The following is a 21745-nucleotide window of genomic DNA, read 5'->3' as shown; positions in this document are numbered from 1 at the left end:
ACTCAAGGCAACGTTAGATACTTTATGAATGCTGGCCCACATAAATCATTCTAATCTAAATTCAAAGTTCATTCATATGTAGTTCAAATGCTAGACAAGACACCGAGAAAGTGGCGCCAGCGCAGCCCGAGGCACATTTTGACGGTGAAATCGCGTGACTCGAGTTTATCTCGAGTACTTTAAGCACCACGTTTAAAACAATTACCTCTTTAACTAATAAAAATGTTTTATGATTTATTATGTTTACGCGAATGTTAAGTCATCGAAATAAAACTAGTGTTCGAATTTTATGAGACTTTTATATTGTAATCTCCAGACGTTTCGAAGATATTGCAGCCTTCATGGTCAAGGGGGCTGAAGCATTTGTCGTCCGAAAAGTCGCTTCACCCACATTTTACAATTATCGAAAAACTGTTGGTTCTATCTGTGCAGAATGAACTCACAATATCTTGAAGTCACTCAAGAAATATATTAAATTTTTTGATTTAAATTAAAGGAAAAATATACTAAAAGCGGACATCTTCATTTGGCAAATAATGGCGGCAATAAAAAACATATGAATTGAAAGATTCGCCGGAAGAGCCAATTGTTGTCCTCGCCATCGGCTCGTATTTTCGATATTTATTCACCAAACAATTTTTATTTAACTGGATATTGGACGATGTATCTAGAAGTGGAAATAACCTCCACAGGATGTTTTTAATCCTCTCGTACTGACGCATATGTACTGTTTGACGTCAAGAAGTCATGACTTTTCGTCAAGATTACTATTAGATTGCGAAAGATTTAATTGCAATTGTAGTTTAAACGTTATTCTGCATGTGATGCAATCTTCACAGATTTTATCATAGCTTCTAGAACTTTACCTGTCCATTATTTTTTGTAATACTTTTTGTAGTAACACGATATTGGACACCTATAATCTTTTGGACTTATTTGAATAGATGACGGTTTGAGGTAAGTATATGTTATTATATGTTTTCTATACTGAGCATCTGAAATAATAGATGCCGTATCTGTTTACCACAAAAATCTTTAAAATGTTAAAATATTTACATACTGTTTTACTTCAGACGATGTAAATTTTAAAGGAGATGGAATATTTTCAAATAAATTAATAGAACCCATGTTAAAAGTTAATGTCACAAATAGTCTAGTAGAATTAGAGTCTTACATAATTTTAGCTTTAACGGTGAAGGAAAAACATCGTGAGGAAACCTGCACATCTGAGAAGTTCTCTATAGGAATTTCGAAGGTGTGTGAAGTCTACCAATCCGCACTAGGCCAGCGTGGTGGACTAAGGCCTAATCCCTCTCAGTAGTAGAGGAGGCCCGTGCTCAGCAGTGGGCAAGTACAGGGCTGATATAATTATATTATTATTATAATTTAAAGTTTTGTGTCTAGTATAGCTAAACAGTTTAACATATTTATTTATTTGCGTAAAAGCAAGAGTGTCAAACAGAACATAACTTAAAGACATAATACAAGTGAAATATGGAATTATTTGGTATTTCCACTAGTAGGAAAGATCAGTCGGATATACAAACAGCTACGTAGTAACCGTTAAGCCGCCGCTCACGAATCAATGTCGTGTAATTCTAATTTGTCTGTTCGGGATATATACTCACCAATGCAAATATAATTAGATAGCCTCATCATAGCCGGTTAGACGGTGAAGAAACAGCAAATATTATCATCGTATATGCTTTTTTGATCTTTCAATAAAGGCTATTTTTAAACCAACGTGGCGTAAAGTAAAACCGTGCCGTAAAACTTTTAAAAATAGGTACTTACGTAAAAAAATGGATAATATGTCTTAATTAGTAAATACATTTACAAGGTTTCCTTAGAAGACGTAAATTAAAGTCGTAATAAACATGAGGTCAAATTCATAGGTCATAAAAAACTTCGGCATTGAGACAACTTAATTTCTCGAAGAAACTCATGTTTGTATGATCTGTAAATATTTGCAGTGTGTCTGGGTACTTCCACCAAAAGAACTTCATAGCTTATGCGCAGAGGAATTTCATTTTACTCCTGATTTAGATATTTGTCGAGTGAGGACGAAAACTCACGAATACGATTGTGGAAACAGCTCATTTGGATGAATTTGTTAGTCATAATTCATAGTCATATATATTTGCTATGTTATTCGACGAATTATTGGCCAATAGTCAAATTTCGTAGCCATTAACTAAGATTCGCACCAGCAGTTGGATATACGAAAAGAGTAAAAAAACAAATGCACTGTTTTACCTTGACCTATTTTGTACGATAACCAAACTGACAGACAGCATTGATGTTTTTACGATTAGTTCTTTCATTCATTTACATTTCATTGACAGTTACAATCACATTTATAGTTACTTTTTCCTTAATTTCGATGTTAATACCTTTTGTGGCTCTTCTCATGGCTTTTACTTTACAGTTCTTATGTATGGCTGTTAGTTGACAGATAAAGCCCAGAGTCGTCTAAAATCCCACAATGCATCATTCTCTACCCTTGACCCGTACAACAAGCAATGTATTCGCGAACGGTATTGAGTTAAACGTAATTGGAGGGGCTTCTTTGCACTGCATTGTAAATTGAATAAACCTTGATGGTGGAAAGTTCACTACGGTCAATACATCTGAAAATTAATTGCAAGATTTCAAATAATTCCTCCGTCCGTATAAAAGGACTAGAATGATTCTTAAACCTTAGAATTTTATATTTTATAGTTAAGAGGGTAAACTAAAAAATCCAAATTTTCTTGTAATATGCAAATTTTCCACGTTTTATTAATTCATTGTCAATCTTGGAAATTTATTGAGCTTGATATAACATAGGTACATTTATCTTCCAAACTTAATTTTTTATAATCATAAAAGTCGTTGTATGCCTTCGACTTCCATGAATCTCTCAAGAATTCTGCTGCAAATCGTAAAATAAATTTAAGTTTAGAAGTTTACGGGATATAATTCTTCAATTTATACATATACTGACTACATCATATTTCGTTACCATGATCTTGAATTATGTTTGTTCGACTTATCTTATTAGTATGAAACAAGTATTACATGTTCGCAGTCTACACGCATATGACCTAAAATTAATTACAATCAAAATGTCAATGGCGATCAAGGAGTTCATTGAGACTCCATCAATGAAAACAGGTTGAGAGATAATCTAATTGAAGTTGGCAACACAGAGGATCAAAGTCGTGAGCATGATACGGTTAAGAAGATAAAGTTCAACATAAGGTTAATTGTTTGTTCATGGGAAGAATATAATTCGTTGAAATGTAAAGTTTATTTTTAGATCCGGATTTATATTTCAAGGTTAATTCCATAAAATAACTACATACGTAGTTATTTGCGTTAATATTTACTTCAAATAAATATTTTCAACATATTACTTCTCTGGTTCTTTTAACTGAATAATGACGGAGTAATAGAGCAGTCACCAGGGTAGAGGTGACGCGTGTTACTCTTCCCATCATTTTGGTCATCCTGGAGTTCGTTACTGCGACCAAAATTTGTATGAGCAGGCAAAATTTTGTAACAATAAAGAACAGGTATTTCCAATATATTTTTTTTTACTTGTATCACTTATTTAGGAAAGGAACTCTGCATTGTAATTCGTAGATACAGTAACAAATTGATTCATATGTTGATGAACGTCATAATCATCATGAAACGGGTATGTTTGTTTGACCCGCTTCGTGAATGGGTCTTCCCCTATGTTTATCGATTTCACCAATCAGTCAAACTGTTATAACTAAACTTGAATTAGTAGCTGTAATTAATGTATTTTCTATTTCTATTCGTGGGTTGTGATTTGTAGTATCGTAAAATGATACCATTGGAAAAAGAATTTTGTATTCAATGAATTACGGGTGATCCAATTACGTAATATGTTTTAGATGCCTTATTTTGTAATGGGGGTAACATCTTTTTAGGTACTGAGTACTGCTGGAGGCGAATTAGTAATTTTTAGATGCTCTCCATTTTATATGAAACTCACTTGTTACTAATCTAACTTTCTGTTATTAGATACCAATTCTATACGTACTTAATCGTTTTTCGTGCAACTTATACCGAATATTTAAAGTAATTGATCCCAAAAACTAAAGGTCTAATCGTGATTTTTTCTTTGGCAAAATCGTCTCTCTAAATACTTTGGTAATGTCATGGATAGACTGAATAGGCTTGGCAGAAGTTGCATGTCGTATATCGGTACATTAGTGTATTATTTCCACCACTTTTTGTCCTATGTCTGGCTCTTACTATATCTCCATTAGCCTTTTTATGGCTATAAGGAAAGTCCGGTCTAACTAAACTTTGATACTAGGAATTATCATTTTAATTCTCATATACACGCATAAAATTTAACCATCAAAACAGATTTCCTCAGAATTCGTTATAGATTTATGGATCTATTAGCGGAATAAGGTAATCATCAGTATGATCTAGGCGACGACCTTCAAAGCTAAAAGACGAATTGTGTAAATTTTCCTGTATTAAAATCAATATTGACTGACAGCACAAGTTTTGCCGTGATCATTGTCACTACTATGACATTTACAACCGGTTGGAGTTCATGATTTTAGAGGTGTTACTCGATAAAGGCGTACCATAAAGTAAATAATTTTCCTTCTAGAAACTGGCGACTTTTCTAACATTCGGTAAATGTATATCTACCAACCATCGCTATGATCCGAGGACTCAATATTTTCTTGGAATTAGTTGGTTTGCTCTATTCACGTCGAGTTCGGGTTGATACGCATGTAGGCAAAGACAGCTTAGGTCTCAATTTGAGACTCTCAAAGACCTCAAGGAGCTAATCTATTGAAATGGAATGGAAAATAATGGGAACATGCACGAACTTCTCAGAAATGGTTATCATATATAGGAATAAAAAAGTCTGAGGCATTTGTGATGAAGTAATTGAAATTGTAGATCAAGATATCTTGTTCTTCGACAAATTGTGGCCGACGGCGCCAGATAATCCAGACTAATAAGTCATCAAGGTATCATCAAATACTTATTAGTTATTGCCATCACGCGACGGCGCCTGCTAAGCGTTCAAACGTGTTCATGCTTCTAAGGCAAGTAATTACAGTCTACAAACTTTGAACTTCGCTCGGGCCTGATAGCGTTGCTTGGAAATGGGTTTTCAAGATTTATTCCTATTCCAAGAAATTCATTGTTTATTTATAGCTTTTGGTTCCTTAAAATTTTTACGAGTGAAGTTTATTTTGTCGTTCTCTTAATAAAATAATGACCTATTCCAAAATGGTTAATTTGTTGGAATCGTCAAAGAAACGAATTTATGTTTGCGGCCTTTTTTTTAAAGTTGCTACAAAATTTAACTTATTAATGATAGGTCAAAAATTAAAAAAAAGTAAAGGTCGCCACCAGAAATTAGTTTTTTGACGATTCCCACAAATTAACAATTTTGAAATAGGTCAGTATTTTATTAAGAGAGCGTTGTATCAATTTAAGTCCTTAATATCATCATAACATTGCTTAAGATTCTGAAGATTCTAATCGTAAAAAACAATGATAATGTCTTGTTATAATTTATCTCTTTTACATCTTTTACATGTAATTTCCTTAAAATAAGTTTATCGTGCGTTTCACAACGACAGTATCGATTGTCGTATAACCGATAATTTGTTATTGCATTAAACTTACACCACATGCGTGCTCATAATTACATTATTGTGCGGAGGTTACTTTTTGTTATATTTTTTACCCTTCTATTTTATGTTTTATTTATGATATTTACAAAACCTTACGTACTACCTATACCAACAATTAAATAATGCTATTCTAAATTTTTCTGCGTCGTTTATACAAAATATTATTTCGTATTTCAAATATTAGTCGAATCATCTATATTAGAGGTTTCCAAACATTTGTCTCATAGAATCCCTTCAAAATTTTCCTGGTTTCGGTGGGAATTTTTTTCTTTTAGGGTTACTCGACACTAGACCATTAAAACAGCATTTATAAGTTTACAATAACATTACGAACGCGTTTCACATTTTAACTTGAAAAATATTGTGAAATAATCATTAAACAGACTGTTTAAGTGCCATTATTCCATGTTGAGCATAAGGTAGGTCTTTGCCCTTAGTTTTGATTTGTTTAAGACATAATATAATATAATAACTACGCTGATTGCATCAGTGATTTAGAATGATCTATCCTTGACACAACGCGTACAATAGTTATGCAAATAAAACATATTATTATAGGTAGACACTTTTTATAAAGGAAAATGAAGTTGAGTAAAGGTATACTCAACCTTGAATTTTGCGAAGTTACATTAGTGGCGAAAGGTGACATTTTTCGAAAGAGAACCCGACACAACATATAGGCACTAGAATAAGGAATATGATCAGCAAATCGTTTGAATGATAATTAGATTCTACACAAAGGGATATATGGACCCTTTGCTATTGAGTCGCTTACTGTATTATAAAAAAATAGGTGTCATCCAATATTACAGAAAAAATAATGATTTAATTCTTCCCTGTAACTTTTACGTTTACTCATGCGATGTTTTGCAGAATATGACTACAAATCTACAAATACATTCAATAGTCTGTGTATGAAGGAAATGACACGTCAAATATGGCAGGACACATAATTAGCACTTATTTGAGAAATAGTTAATATTCGATGATGACGTGAGTACGTCGCTCGAATCACGTAAGCCATACTGAAGCCGGCTTGGAAATATTATTGCGAAAAAACTGCGCGAAAGGGCAAAGAAGAGGTGAATACTGCTACGGTTTTTGTTTCGATGGAATATTCTGGAAAAAAAAGATGAGAACTTACACACTAGTTAAATGGACGCCGCGCCTGCTTGGAAATATTTGTGCGAAAAAAAAAACTACGTGAAATGGCAAAGAAGACATGAAATACTACTACGGATTTTGTTTCAGTAGAATATTCCGGAACAAATATTCCAAAAACATGAGAACTTAAACTTTTGTTAAATACTGTACACATATTCATTTATGTTTGAAGGATAAGTAAGTGATCATTTTCATCTGTGTCAAGGGGATATGATATACTCAATATCAACATAATATGTTAACACATTTTCGGTGTGATATTGACGATTTTTATTCGTCACAGTTTATATCTGAACTAAGACTAAGATATCTCCTAAACATTGAATTGTAAATTACCCATTTTCCGTTTAGTTATTTAGTTCTATTTGATGTTGTCTTTGGGCTTTCGGCTGTTCATATTTGCCTAATCTCAGTTCCTTTTGCTTTACCTACTTATCTAAATCATAGCCGTAATTTTACTGTTTAATTGTACTAGATTTCATCACCAACATTATAAACGCTACCTTGTACAGTTATGTCGAAAACTTAGGCATCAGCATAATTTAAATTCAAATCATCTTAAACAATGGCGCAATTCCTTTCGTAACCTCCTCCGTGCAATAGTGCCAAGTTTTCAATGGATGCTTAAACTCGTAGGACTATTAAAATGAGTTGGTTTATAATTTGATGGTATGGAAAGGATGTCAGCGAAGGCGTGGAGGTATACGCTTGTTGTGAACGCAAACCAGTTCTTGTTTACTCTAAAGCACAATGAGATCTGGTTGTAGTTAACTATACATACTTCATGCTTCGAGTGTAGGATGTATGCTATGTGGAAGCGTAGGTTGCCTTGGTCCAAAGTTGTTCAATTAAAAACTTTTTTATACAAATTCCACAAAAGGTAAGGAATTCCTGGTTGTTTTTGTTATGAAACACTGATAATTAAATTAGTCTTGCTTGACCGGTCACAGTTTTTGTGAAAAAATTGTTTGTCCTTGTATCGGAACTTCGGTGTTATTTTTGCAACAATTGTAATCATCAAGCGAAATGACAATTGAAATGCAACTAGCAACTTTAGCTTCGAGTAGCCTGAAAACGTTAGTAATATTTTTTATCTCGGCTCATTCTTAGATTTATGCAGTGTGTAATTTTTCATCCATATTTATTTTGCGTGAAGTAGGTAACATTGTATATAATTCTTCGTAAAGGCTGTACGTCAATAGATCTCTAGGAAGTCTTATGATTGTTGCTATCTTAATAAAATTGTAATAATGACATTTTGTAACAATCATAACTACGGGCTGTAAAATGTTTAAATATTTCAAATTAGATAGAAGTGTGTAATTAGCAGATATAAAATTTAATAACCAGTGGAAATATGTGACCAGACAATGTAACGTCTCGTCGAACACGAGCCCAAGTATGAGCAACAACGCGTACGTACCGGAATTCGTTTGTTGCGGTACCAGCTTACGTTGCGACATGTGACCCATCCTGAACTCCGGAGGAAGTGGTCAAACCTCAGATTTATTACTAAAGCTATTTTGTTCTGAGGATCAAACATGAGTTTCACATTTATAGTGAAAATAGGATTAATTAAATTCCGTAGGTGATTCAATATTTCTGCAATGCAAGTTATATTTAGCACTCCCGTATACTCGTAGGTTATAAGCTGACCTCAGGTGAGATTTATTGAAGTCCACATTCTAAGAATAATACTTCTGATTGCATAGATGTTAAATGCAAATTAAATTGTTGAACTGGGAAATAGTTTAGACGTAACAGGCAGTAGAACAAAATTTTCCTCAACTGATCAATACATATAATAAAATTATAATAGTCCCATGTCCGTACATTATAAATATTGAAAAACTAATATACGAGGATCTTTATTAGAGCAAAAGAAACCAAGAAAAGATCTAATCGAATTTTCGTCTCTATGTACTACACACATCATGTAAAAACTACCGCATGAAATTTAATGCAATTTTCACCGAGATATTGCTAGAGATCTATCGTAGAATATATGCATCATTTAATCTCTGCAAAATATAATGCGGGACTTTTATCCCGGAAAAACTTTATCACGCAGACGGAGCCGCGAGCTAAAGGCAGTATTAACTAATCTCATAAAATAACTCGTTAAACTTAACAAAGTTTTTAGATTTATTGCGGATAAAAATGTATTTGTAGGGAAATATTCTTGGAACAATTATGTACCGCATCCATAAAATGGTGATAGATAATTATGCATGCATGGACAATTTTATCCTGCCGTGTCATAGCTTCAAACTCCATGCAAATACTTGAAAACATGTTAATTAAAACTTGCAATTACTAAATCACTTCAACAAATTACATTAATGCAATCCCATTCCCACCACACCTATAATGGAAATGCAGTGTTCTAATATCCTTAATAGTATTGACGTGCTCGATAAATCATGAGATAGACATCCCTCAGTCGGCCTCAAGCTGCCAAGGTGAGGTGGGTGTGTCGCCGCGTCATTCTTGTTTGCTCCGACTTGATGAGGCTATTGATATTTGATTAGGCCGTGCATACAACCCTTCTTTGAGGCAGGTATTTCAGCGTTTGCTGGGGTATTATTTGCCTGGATTACGACTGTAGGCCGTTGTGTATGTTGCGATCATGTAGACGTATGCTTCAGTTTTATTTGAAAGCTAAAGTAATATGGTTTGTTTACTGCGTCGAAATATATGACTTCACTCGTCCCATTCATCTGGTTTTACCCATTTAGCACTCCCTTAGTCAGGGTACTATAAAAAGCGCAAAATAAGTCATACACCTCCTTACTAGGTTTTCCTCATTATTTATGATACCCTTTAAACTATAAGTACGGGACACTATGACTAAGGGGATATGAAAAAGCAGTGCGAAAAAACTAAGTGATGCACCAACTTCCTTATTCACAGATCGCTTCTCATCATTTGTGGTCGCATTGTATTACTCAAGCCACTTGTAACGTAAAACCACGTTGCATCGATATTTTTCCACGCTTCTGATAACCGCATTGAATAACCAACCAACAGTAACATTACCAGAATAGATAGGCTCTAGGTGTAGCCTTGGTTTTTAAATAACACAGACGGTACACATGGTTAAATCCCGCCATATTAGCCCACATAAATGTGTTGCGTATCAGCCTGTGTATAATCGGTTCCAACAGGCCGGTATGATTGTGTCGACTGTCGAGGGGTGATCATCTTTCGTTAATATACATTCTATTGGACGCTTCCTTACCATCAGGTGTACTGGGATCACTTTACTCTGCCCGAACAAAAAAAAAATACGTCGTCGCTATTTTCAAAGAAAGAAAACTTGGAATTAAATTTGTCTTGACACCCTGAGAGTTAGTAGATGCGTTATCAATGATGATTTGCAAGGAAATGAAGGAAGAATGGAAGTGAACGAATTTTCGTGGTAAAGCGGTCTTTGACGCCAACTCGCAGTATTTTAAGCACCAGTTACATACAAAACGTTTAAACATATTTAAAAATCTATAAAACACAATGTTTACATCGACCCAGGGTCACAGATTTGCTAATATGCGTAGATTTATGACTTTTACGCCTCGGTATGTTTTTAATTTCAAATTCCTCTGAGCCGGAGATGTGACTAATGCCTATTTTAGTATTATTGTAATGTTTATAATGCCAGTTTCTACAAGTTAAACCATTGCGTGATTATCATACTAAACCTACTAGTGGCACCCATTTACCAATCCCGTCTCGTCGGCTTTCGGTATACCATGAAACCGTAAAATATCGATGTCATTAATAACTACCACGTATTAAGTATTGCTTTAGTATTATATGCAGTTTTCAGAACATTAACTAGTGGATATCAGACTTTTGTTGAATACGTTATTATTTCCTACCTAATTCCGGTTGCAGTATTTACATAATATAATTCTTCCTAGTTCCTAACAATGTTTCTTTTGTTATTGAGTGATAGAGCTCCGTTATAAACATATTTACCTAAATCATGAATAATTTGCTGTCGCATTTCGTTTTGATTCGTGTTGTATATCGTGACATTTTCGGAGGATCAACTACTCTCACCTTTCTCTAATCCCATTCCTTTCCTTTAAAGCTATTAGGACCTCCCTGATCTCATATTTATGAGGGAATTTAGTATCAGATGACGTGGTCCTACGCCGGTCTATGCAATAAAATGCTATATGCAATAATTTCGATCATTCTAAATACGCTTAGCATCTGAACGGTATATACTTTATCAAGATAGCACTGTATGCAAATAGGTTCAAACACGTGCTGGTTTCTTGTCTATAAATATAGCAGGTTTGACCTGTTCACTAGTCATTTGAAACTAAGAATTATTTTCCTGAAGATTAAAACCAGGCGCGTACTGAGGTATGAGAGAAATCGCATAGTATAGTTAAGGACGGCAGAAACCGCTGAAATCTTACATAAACTATAGATCCCTTCTTACGTCAGGTATCTCTGAGCTCGAATATCACCAGACGATCAGGTATTCTATCAATTAGTCTATCGAAGACGGCTTAGAAAGACAACTGGTGGTAGGTTTCTCATTGGTGTTTCTATCGTTTATGGGCGGTCGTATCGTTATTCCATGAGGCGAACAAGGCTCATCATTTCGTATCGTATCATATCTGCCTATAATGTCCCTATGTTGGGCAAAAGCCTCCCCAAGGTCCTTCCATGAATCACGATCCTGCGCTATAGTGAACCAGTAATTTTTAAATGAATCCATTTCGTCCCGCCATCTCTTTGGTCTGCCGCGACGCCTACGAGCAGTGTCAGCGCTCCATAAGGTAGCAATCTTGGCCGAAAATTCGTCAGGCATTCGACGTACGTGACCAGCCCAGTTCCATTTAAGTTCATCATTTAAAGATATAAAACAAAATAACTCTAATACTAAGGCTCTATAGATTTTAGCCTCATCTAACACTCCCAAGAAGAACTCTTCTTTATATTATTCTTTCGTACAATATTTGTTCAACGCAAACGTGCCTTCGTACAATATTTTATAATGCCTTTTATACCGCTACTTGACTTGTCAATTGAGTAATGTGTACACTGTTTCATAATAAAAAGATAGTGCGCAACCGAGTCCTTAATCTGTTCGAGATAACCACGGCAAACGAGTAGACGGTTTAATTAAAAAAGTAATTTCCCAGTGCTGATTAGAGAATTAAAAGTTATTTTTTTTTTTTAATTACTAATCCTATTTTGATATTCGGAATTAAAAATTTTAAGCCGATGTTCACTGCCGTGCTAAGCTCGAAAGCGGTATCTCAAAAAAAAAAAACGAAATCTTGATTTTTATGTCGTCAGATAGCTTAAAGAAATACCCATGCAATGAATTTACCTAAATAACGGTATCGTGTTTAGAACTTGTTAAAAAAATCCTGAAAAGAGTATCTCTATCTTAATTTTACGTACAAAACTATATTTATAAAACTTCGATTATCTCGAAATAAGGTTTCCCTGACATACCGCTTTTGCGCTTAGCACGGCAGTAGAGTATCCCAAAATCACACTACGGCTTGTTCTTGGCTTGGCTTCCCAGTTTTTAACGAGCTTTTGGTGTTGTTTCGCGACGTTTGAAGGGCACTGGGACTTACAACTCGTAATTCTAAAATTGGCTGAGCGTAAACAAGTCGGGAAAACAATGGGCGTACTAAAAATAAGAGACGGTTTCGTTTTGGCAGACATTTGTTTTTCTCGACAATTTATTTTTGTTCATGCAACTGACGTCCCGTTTTTTTGCTGTAACATTGTTTTTATGGTTTCCGAGTTCCGACATTTTGAGTAATAACCAGGTATCTTGAACTACATATACGAGTTCAAGTCGAAAAAAACTGAATTGATCACGGATCGATAGTAACACCGTCGAATTGGACGAGACTGGAATAACATTAACTGATGAATCGGTTTGCGCCAACGATCCATATCGTAAGTTAGAAGAAACATTCTCCATAAAGATTAAAACACGCTTATCAACACGCGTCATTAATCAGTTATAAAAGTTATTGTTTTACCATTCTCTCCCTTATATCAAGACAATTAAAGGCCAACAACAAAATACTTAGTTTGATCACTGAAATATTTATTATAACGTCTAAATGTTTAAATATTCAGAAGTCACACCTCATGTACAAACTCGTAACTTGCCTTCTGCCTGCATCAAATACATCATTTACTTCGCTTACGATAGATATAACCTCTGTTTTATAACTTAACCAACGGCCATTTTATCGAGTGAGGCTGTCACGTCGTTTGACGTGCGGCTATTTTTAGCTGACCAGTTCCAAGTTACATTATGACTCCAGAGAGAAAACCGCTTGTCCGCCCTGTGATGGATGTTTTAAGTCGTTTAAATCGAAGGTTTTGTAGCGAGTTTGAGCAGGATTGCGGTAAAAACTGTTATTACATTTTTTGCGATGCCTTCGTGGTTATATTGATCGTCCCCTTATATTATGTTGTCTTATAAATGTCTCGAACGGTTTTAATACGGTAATTTAATAATTGTGATCATATTTATAGTAACTAATATATTTGTTGAAGTGTTTTGTTTAAATGAGATTATCTATGTTCTTCCGGGCTTGGAAGTTATGTGATTCAATTAGTTTCTGATATCTACAGCTCAGGAAATCCGCCTACATTAAGGGTTACGATCAAAATGACTCTCAGATATGTATATTTATTCATTAAAATGCATTGCTAATAGGCATACGAATGATGCACTTTACTTTAAGTGGAGGTTAATAACATAAGAATAATAAATTATTTTAACTTTGCATAAATTTATTTATGCATAAGCATTAAATTCCCTTAAGTGCCTCAAAGGCACGTAGCAAAAACTTGAATGGAAGTAAATCATGGTACATTTTTTCAGACAGCCTTCATTACGTCAATAGTTTCTCGTCCATTACTATTATTTACCCTTTGTGGGCATTCTGAATCAGACAAATCACGTGCCACCACGGATAAAGAGCCTTCGTAACGCCGAATCAAATAACATCAAAGGACCAGATGCTCTAAATTGGAGGATGGTCATGTATAAAAGGAATTATATTATTTATTTATATATCACAAAGGAAGTAGCGGGTGATAGGTCATTCATATGTGAGAGTTCGCCTGGGTAGGTATCATTCAATATGTATTTCTGCCGCCAAGCCGCAGTTTGCAGTCACTGTTGTGTTCCGGTTTAAAGGACATTTTAGCCAGTGTAACTACTGAACATAATAAGACTTGCGCTCGCCATCATAAACATGAGATGTTTCTCATGTTTATGATGGCGAGCGCAGTGAAATACCAAACAATACTTTTTAATTCCAGGTGTTGGATGGTGTTTCTACTGTTTATGGGTAGTCGTATCGCTTACTATCAGGCGAACGGCAAGCTCTCTCATCATTTCCAAATAATAAAAAAAGGAAGAGAAGCATTTGGGTCATCTAATCGCTATCATCCGTGAAAACGCCACTAACTAGACTTTTTTGTATAACAGCACTGCAGGTTTAAGTGAATTAACACATATTAATATTATGTATGTCTATAACGCAACCTTGACCAAGAAACTTTAAAACAAGAAAATCGTTTACCTGTCGACCTTTAGTTAGCTATTCCAACGCCAAACACGGCGTATTACAACATAAATTACTCAAATGCAACACATAACGTGATTTGCATCATTTTTATGACTAATTCCGTAAAGATCTGTCAAGAATCTTTGCAAAGGTCGATTGCATGGAAATGATATGCCGTTTATCCTCAAAGGCGTAGTCAAAGACGCAACTGATGCTCCCACTTTCCGCCGGGTGTACTCCGTCCTGTGATGTGCATTATCGCCATATTAGGCCGAAATTTATGACTCCGAACTGATACTAAGTAGAAAAATCCAATATCGCTGCCCGACGCGGGGATCCAACCCGGTACGTCAGCATCGCAGTCTCACTAATTTTTTTTTTTAAATAGCTCCCGGAAAAGTATTTTACAAGGCCTTAATAAATCTACATATTACTAAAATATTTTTTCTAGTCATAACTTTGTTAAATGCAAGTACTTTTTCAATAATTATTGGTGCAGTAATACGGGTTAAGAACTCTTAGTCATGATTATTGTTCACAGCTTCGGACCGCTAGCGCAGCATCCACTGTACTTAAGCAATTACCCTCTATTATCGTTACTTGTACATGGACGTAATTGAAGACTTCTCAAGGAGAAATATAAGTAATTCCTGCACACGTACTTTTCTATAGAAAACCTTTTTGCAAAAACTTTGAAAACAATTTTTTTAGAAAACTTATTACACTACTAAAACGATAAAAAAAATCAAAATAAAAATGTAACATTGTTTATAAATTATTTTATTTCAGCAAAAAGCCGCCTTAGAGTCAAGCAAAGCTGGTTTTCTTTTAAGATAGATTTCATAGCATAAGAACAATTTATTATAATCAATTTCATACATAGGTAACTATAATAGGTCTAATCGTAATGTGACCTCGTTATTAGTACGTCGGGTCACGATTTTTTTAGTTCTTGTGCCCCAGGGCAACAATAAGTCTTGAATGATAAATGTCGCAATTTAGAACCTGATTTCAATTTACCCGTGTGTTGGTCCGATATTTATAATATTAAAATTTATGAGAATGGACCCATCTTTATTGATATAAATGGGGTTATAATTTACAATATTATTTAAAATTTTGTTGACATTGGCAAAATATGAAATATTTTAAGAGATGCATCAGCGGAAAATCCTTTTTATTAGCTTACGTACTAATAAATACCACTTAAAAACTCGGAGTCAACGAAATCCAAACTTTTACGCTTTTTAAGCAACCACCATTAAGAGCAGGTAATTATCAAAAAATACAACAAATCCCATGGCATAATAATTACAAAAATAAAACTTATAACAGCCGTCTTTCTCTAGTCTCAGAACTTACCATAATTTTTCTTACCTTACTTTTCCCATTACATAAACATACCTACTAAAATAATTTGTTACTCCTAAAGTTATTTTATGAAGTAGCACATAAAATAACATTTGAAACGCGGTCAATCGTTATGAAGTTGTAATTTTATGTGAAAATGGTTTATCGCAGCCGTTTAAGCTCAAGGTCTGCACGAGTCGAGATTGTGTCGGACCTTGCGTTTGCCTCGCTCCTGTCGAGTACACTGTATCTCCTATACCTTAGGTATTTACCTAAGGAATTCATTATCTATACATATTGTAAAACAATGTCCCCTTTTTTGTGCATCTGTATGTTATCGATTTTCTCAAAATCTACTGAACGGATTTTTATGAAATTTTGTATGGAGATAGTTGATCCTGGGAAGGTTATAGGCTGCTTTCATACCCGGGAAAATATATAGCGGGAATTTTATCCCGGAAAACCTCTTCACGCGGGCGAAGCCGCGAATACAAGCTATTTTACTAAATACCTACTACAAACAATAAATGAAAATAATAAATAATAACAAATATTTTCTCGTTTTTAAATTCTGTAATGTGTCTATTATATTTGATGTAATTTATAACCTCTAGTTAAAACATTGCTCGAGTGTTTTTACTTGGTTTACTTAATTAACCCTCTAAATCGAACACTGATCTTTTTTTCAACAGCGGGCTTTCGCATATTATAGGCCAAATTAGTCTGCAGCAACTTGCGTCGCAAATAACAAGATGCACCGAATTTTCGTAGCGATGACATCAGATATATTTTGTATTGATTAAACATTTTAAAAATAAAACAGATTCATTTTTATACGACTATACATACATTATAAAAACGTGCAAACCGTTTGGCCTTTTCTAGTTAAAGACTAAACTGCATAATATTATGACAAATGAGAATGAGTATAATTCCATATATTATCAAGTAATTTAAAGTTTTGGATATTCAGTAAAAAGAAAGCACATCGTTTTTTGCAACCAACACCTTATAAAAACTGAAATACACTTCTAAAAGCTGCTTTTTCTATACCTACAAAACAGAATTATATTTCTAGAAATATACTGCGCATAAAGGGCGAGCGGAAAGACACCAATGCAGGTGATAACAATGACCTAATAGATCAATAGATAATTGATACGTTCTAATCTAACATTAGGAAGTGCTGGCGCGTGACCGGACGTGCGTGCGCTGCGAAATATAACATGGATTTTTACTTAATTGATACCATATCTAGCTTTACTTGTGATAGGTCGTGGCATTGTTTGTAGATTGAAGTTTCCGGTTTACAATTATAGTGAACAGTTCTAGCAAAATTAGAAATTCTTTAAAGTCTACATTACATACCATAAAGTATTAGGAATTATATAAGAAAGAAAGGATTAATAAATTGGAGAACTAACACCATGAGTTAAGATTAAAATCAGGTTAATGATCGTAGATTTGCGCTTAAATATTCGTACCACTGTCGATCAAGGGTTACAGGAGTTGTAATAGTGGGTGTCATCATAATCTCTATCTTAAAACATCTGAGCCATGTAAACCCTTCCACGATATGCACACCGTGATGCAACGCGTTGCCACTTGCACGAACAATGTAGTAATTAGGTAAGAGCATTGTTGCTTTTTCATAATACACCATTGTTAAATTTTTATCGGCGCATTAATTGGGCTGCTTGCAGATTTGTTAAAACTACGTTGGGTATGGTGGGAGCATTTTTATTTCTTGCAGAGTTCAAAGATGTCCTGATACGTTAAAAGTGCATTGCATATATTACTGTCACGCACAATGGCCCGACTACTTTACGGGCTAAGTACGAAAAAAGGAGCCCATAACCATAACGTTCAAAGTTCAATACACCAGTAATATTGCGCTTTTTATGCCATTTCCATGCAATATTTTGTGTATAGCGTCATGTCTATCATAAGACGAACCAGTAGCTATCCTCAGCATCTTCCATAGATCACAAAGTGGTCATCTTGGTTTTTATGTATTGGCAAATATATTATAATAAATATATTTTCCAGTGATAGGATTTTTATATCCGCTCGGATAGCAACCACCATACATAAGGTGTTAAAACCCGCCATAGTGGCACGTGTGTCGCGTTCCGGGATCAGCCTGTGTACATCTGGTTCCAACAGGGTGGAATAATTGTGTCCACTGCGGAGAGGTATTCATCTCTCGTCAGTCGACGTTTTATTGGACCCCACTCCACTTACCATCAGGTGCTGTGGGAACACTTTCCTGTGCCTGTAAAAAAAATACAAGACATTTAAGCAACGCCACAACCAAACTTGGATTGGAAGTGTGAATCATACACACAGAAGGTAACTATGTTACTCAAGCAAACTAAAAAATATAAATAACTAAAATTTTATTTATATGTATATGAGACCTTAATCGTACCTGTATAATCTTTTTTTTCTTAAAATTATAAGTAAACACATGTAAAACACATCAATATTTAAATTTATTTACAAGGAAAAGTATAAAAAAACGTATTTAATTACATCAAGGAAACCTGGTGACTTACCGATATACAACATTATTTAACACAAAAATATATGAATCACAAATACTTGCATACAAAACCGCGTATTGCGTGCGGAATACGAACAACTTTACATTACCACAGAAACTCACGTGTTTATCGCTTTTGATTGTAGAATTAGAGCATTTCGTTATTGCGAAGTTACATAAAACTTTATGTGATCAGACGAGTTGCTCACAGTGATTAGCCTTGTAAAATGGCCCCAAAGTGATTTTTGTATTTCGTGACTGGAGTGAATGAGAAAATATTTTTTTTATAACTAGGTGTTTTACGGCCAAGGCTTAAGTAAATTGTCGGCGTTATATTTTCGGGTGTAGAATCATAATTACATCAACCCTGTATTGCATACTTTCTCATTACTGGATAGACTTGTTACACCTTTCGTTTACTATTTTAATGTAGTTAGTTGGCAGTCTTCAAAGAACTTCAAAATTCTAGTAAAAATCTTTCAGAATTACTAATGTCATCATGATGTTATTTTGTTTTAAAATTACACATGATATTTAATTGGAGAACGTGTGCCCTAGAATTAAATCAGAGTCCTAAATCCTCTGTTTGCTTTTTGTAATATTGACAATACTATAACAATAAGCTTTCTAACATTTAACTTCGACAATACAGCGCCTTCCGAATGATTTTCGCGATTATAGTACACAATAGCGAACAAAAGATTTAACTTAAATAATGTAACGCAACAACAATGATTGTATTAGCGATGCGAACAGCGTTTGGTAGACATAAATATTAAAGTTTTAGACCATAATTCGACATGGAATTCTTCGCGTAGCTCGTCGATACGTAGCCGATGGGAATAATATTTGCATAATTTAATATATTTATTCACGTCGTATAGTTGTTTTAATTGGGAGGTAAGATTTTAGACCACGCAACGTTCGTTTTGACTGTTTGATGACTATCATAGATAATAATAACCCATGATCTACGATTCTTGGTACACAAAGAACAAAATAAAAAATTATAAATCTCAACTATGAAAACAGAAAATTAAAATTAAAACAGACCTATACTTTAGAATAATACATAATTATTTTTATATAGGATAGATTTGCCTGTGGCTCTGCCCGTGTGACACAAATTTCTGTTTTTTTTTTTAAAGTAGACTCAGACTCAGAATCAATGAAAAAAAAAAACAACAAAATCGGTTTAGCAGTTCCTCAGATAAGTGCGTGCAAAAAAACATCTACAGCTTTATAATATTAGTATAGTTATATTAAAATAAATAGGTATGTAAAATTAAAAACGATTTGTACATACATGCACAGCTTAATGTAGACATCATTATTAAAACAAATTATACCTATATATATTGTGGATAAAAATAAAAAGAGATATGTAGAGTGAATTAAAACTATTGTAGCTATAATACATAGTACTTATATTGGAATTGGCGGGCTTGAAATGAAGCTCGTCGTAGTGTGAGTGCTCACGCGCAGACCAATTTAGGTTTAAGTGGTGATATGACATTGTAATAAACTGCAGATATAAACAATAAAAACATTGTTATATATCGACTGGCTGCGTACCTTTAATTACTTCATCGTACATTTGTTATGTGAAAAATCATCTGACTCATTGATTATTAATATTATCGTCTTTTTTTATTTATTGACAAACAAGGCTTTGTCACTGTGCTTCCGCATTGCCCAATCGGAGAACATAACAGTGAGACAATCATATTATCTTTCGTCATCAGTTGATATTTGTGATCCCCCATGCAAATAAAAAAGAAAGTGTGTTTAGTCATTTTAAGTCAGTCAATTTGAGTACTTACTAATTTCATATTAATATTGCTTATTTCAGTTTATAATGCCTGTCACTTCTTTTGAAATAAAAAAAAATTGCTTTCCAAATCAGTTAATAAATGACTGAGTTCCGACGTAACAATCATTTTAAAAACACGTCGCATTGAGAACTTCCCTTTTTTTGAATTCAGGTAAAAATATATGTCATTGAGCAATTGAAAAAATCATACATTTACCGCAAACATCGTATTGGCACACAGCCTTATCGACTGCGATTGCGATGCAAAGTAATGAGAACAATGCACCGGCCAATACTATGGCTGACGTCACTAGCCGCTCACACGTCTAACGTAACGCGACACGTTAAGGTTTTGACAGCCTTTATACATTCATGCTCGGTGAGTGCTCAAAAAGGCATAGGGTATTCATAATTCGCGTTATTGTTAGCTGATTCTTGTAGAGATAGTGCTCACAGGAAAATAAGCCTGCTTACGCCAGGATACTGCCAGTCCCTTATTAGGTTTATACAAATTGATTGATTTATAGTAAAATACGGCTTCCTGTCTAATGTCACTAAGATTTTATTCATTTTCTTTTTCCATTTGCTCCTATACCGCTCTAATGTGGAATCCGCGCAACACATTTATTCAAACATTTTACAGAAAGAATTCGATTTAGTTTTTACAACCGGCCGCCTGACCGCAACTCCAATCGAAAGAATTAGAAATAGAGTTATAATACATTTTGTTGAAGGTTGTATCGAGACTATATTTCCTGATTCGAATTGATCGGTGATCGAGCTAACTACTTCCCCTTAACGCTGTTCACCCGTAGCCATACGTTTTATGACGTCGAGGACAACATACAGATTGACAACTGACATACTAGACTTGAAAACCGTGACAGATATGTGAACACATATCTCTTTACAGTCAGCATTAACACTACGCGAATTAATAGCATGATTATTGACAGGGGTTTCCCCTACTTAACGACTTCCTTATTAATCTAACGAGATGTTATTCTTCTTAGGAATCTCTGACGGATTGGGAGCGGGGCTTCACTGATGTGCAGGCGCAGGCTGGCGGCTCTGGGCGCAAGTGGAGCGCGAGGTCGCCTGGCGCGCAAGACACAGCTACCGACCAAAATGCTCCTGTCAACAACAGCAGTGACGCTTGCAAGCTGCTTATTGTAAGTTTCGTTTTTTATCATTATCTAGTAGTTACCTTAGAGTTTGGACTGCGCGGTGGTTCAACTGTACACATTCTTTTTTATGATTCTCTTAGAATGAATGATTTTCTTGAAGCAACAGTATAATAAATCTGTAAAAAATCAGTACACAGATTTACGAATATAATCTTACTGTTTCGAGTCATTAGGTTCTTACAAACTTTATTTATTAATACTAATGTGGCTATAAGACAATTTTATGGTAACAATATTTACGTCCCAAAATAACAAACATGTCACGATATTGTGTCCGTTTTAAGACGCTTCGTACTTTTATAACCCGCCACAGAATTGTGAATGAATACCCCAATTCTCATTTTATGTCACTCAGATTTGTTAGTAAACATTGCGGTCGTAACCTTTGGCGCAGTCGTTCACCGATACTGCAATAAAAGTGTCGA

The 21745-nt window shown here is 34.6% G+C and overlaps 1 protein-coding gene across 1 annotated transcript in view; it reads left to right on the top strand.

Moving 5' to 3' along the window:
* Positions 1–21745, top strand: part of LOC115443311 — a 64287-nt gene that overhangs the window by 34609 nt on the left and 7933 nt on the right. The window contains exon 3 of the mRNA XM_030168667.2: positions 21147–21305. Coding sequence (XP_030024527.1) covers positions 21147–21305 — 159 coding nt within the window. The remainder of the gene's footprint in view (positions 1–21146; positions 21306–21745) is intronic.

This window comes from Manduca sexta, chromosome 28 (genome assembly GCF_014839805.1).
Source record: "Manduca sexta isolate Smith_Timp_Sample1 chromosome 28, JHU_Msex_v1.0, whole genome shotgun sequence".
Lineage (NCBI taxonomy): Eukaryota > Metazoa > Arthropoda > Insecta > Lepidoptera > Sphingidae > Manduca > Manduca sexta.
This window is presented reverse-complemented; position numbering and strand designations above follow the sequence as displayed.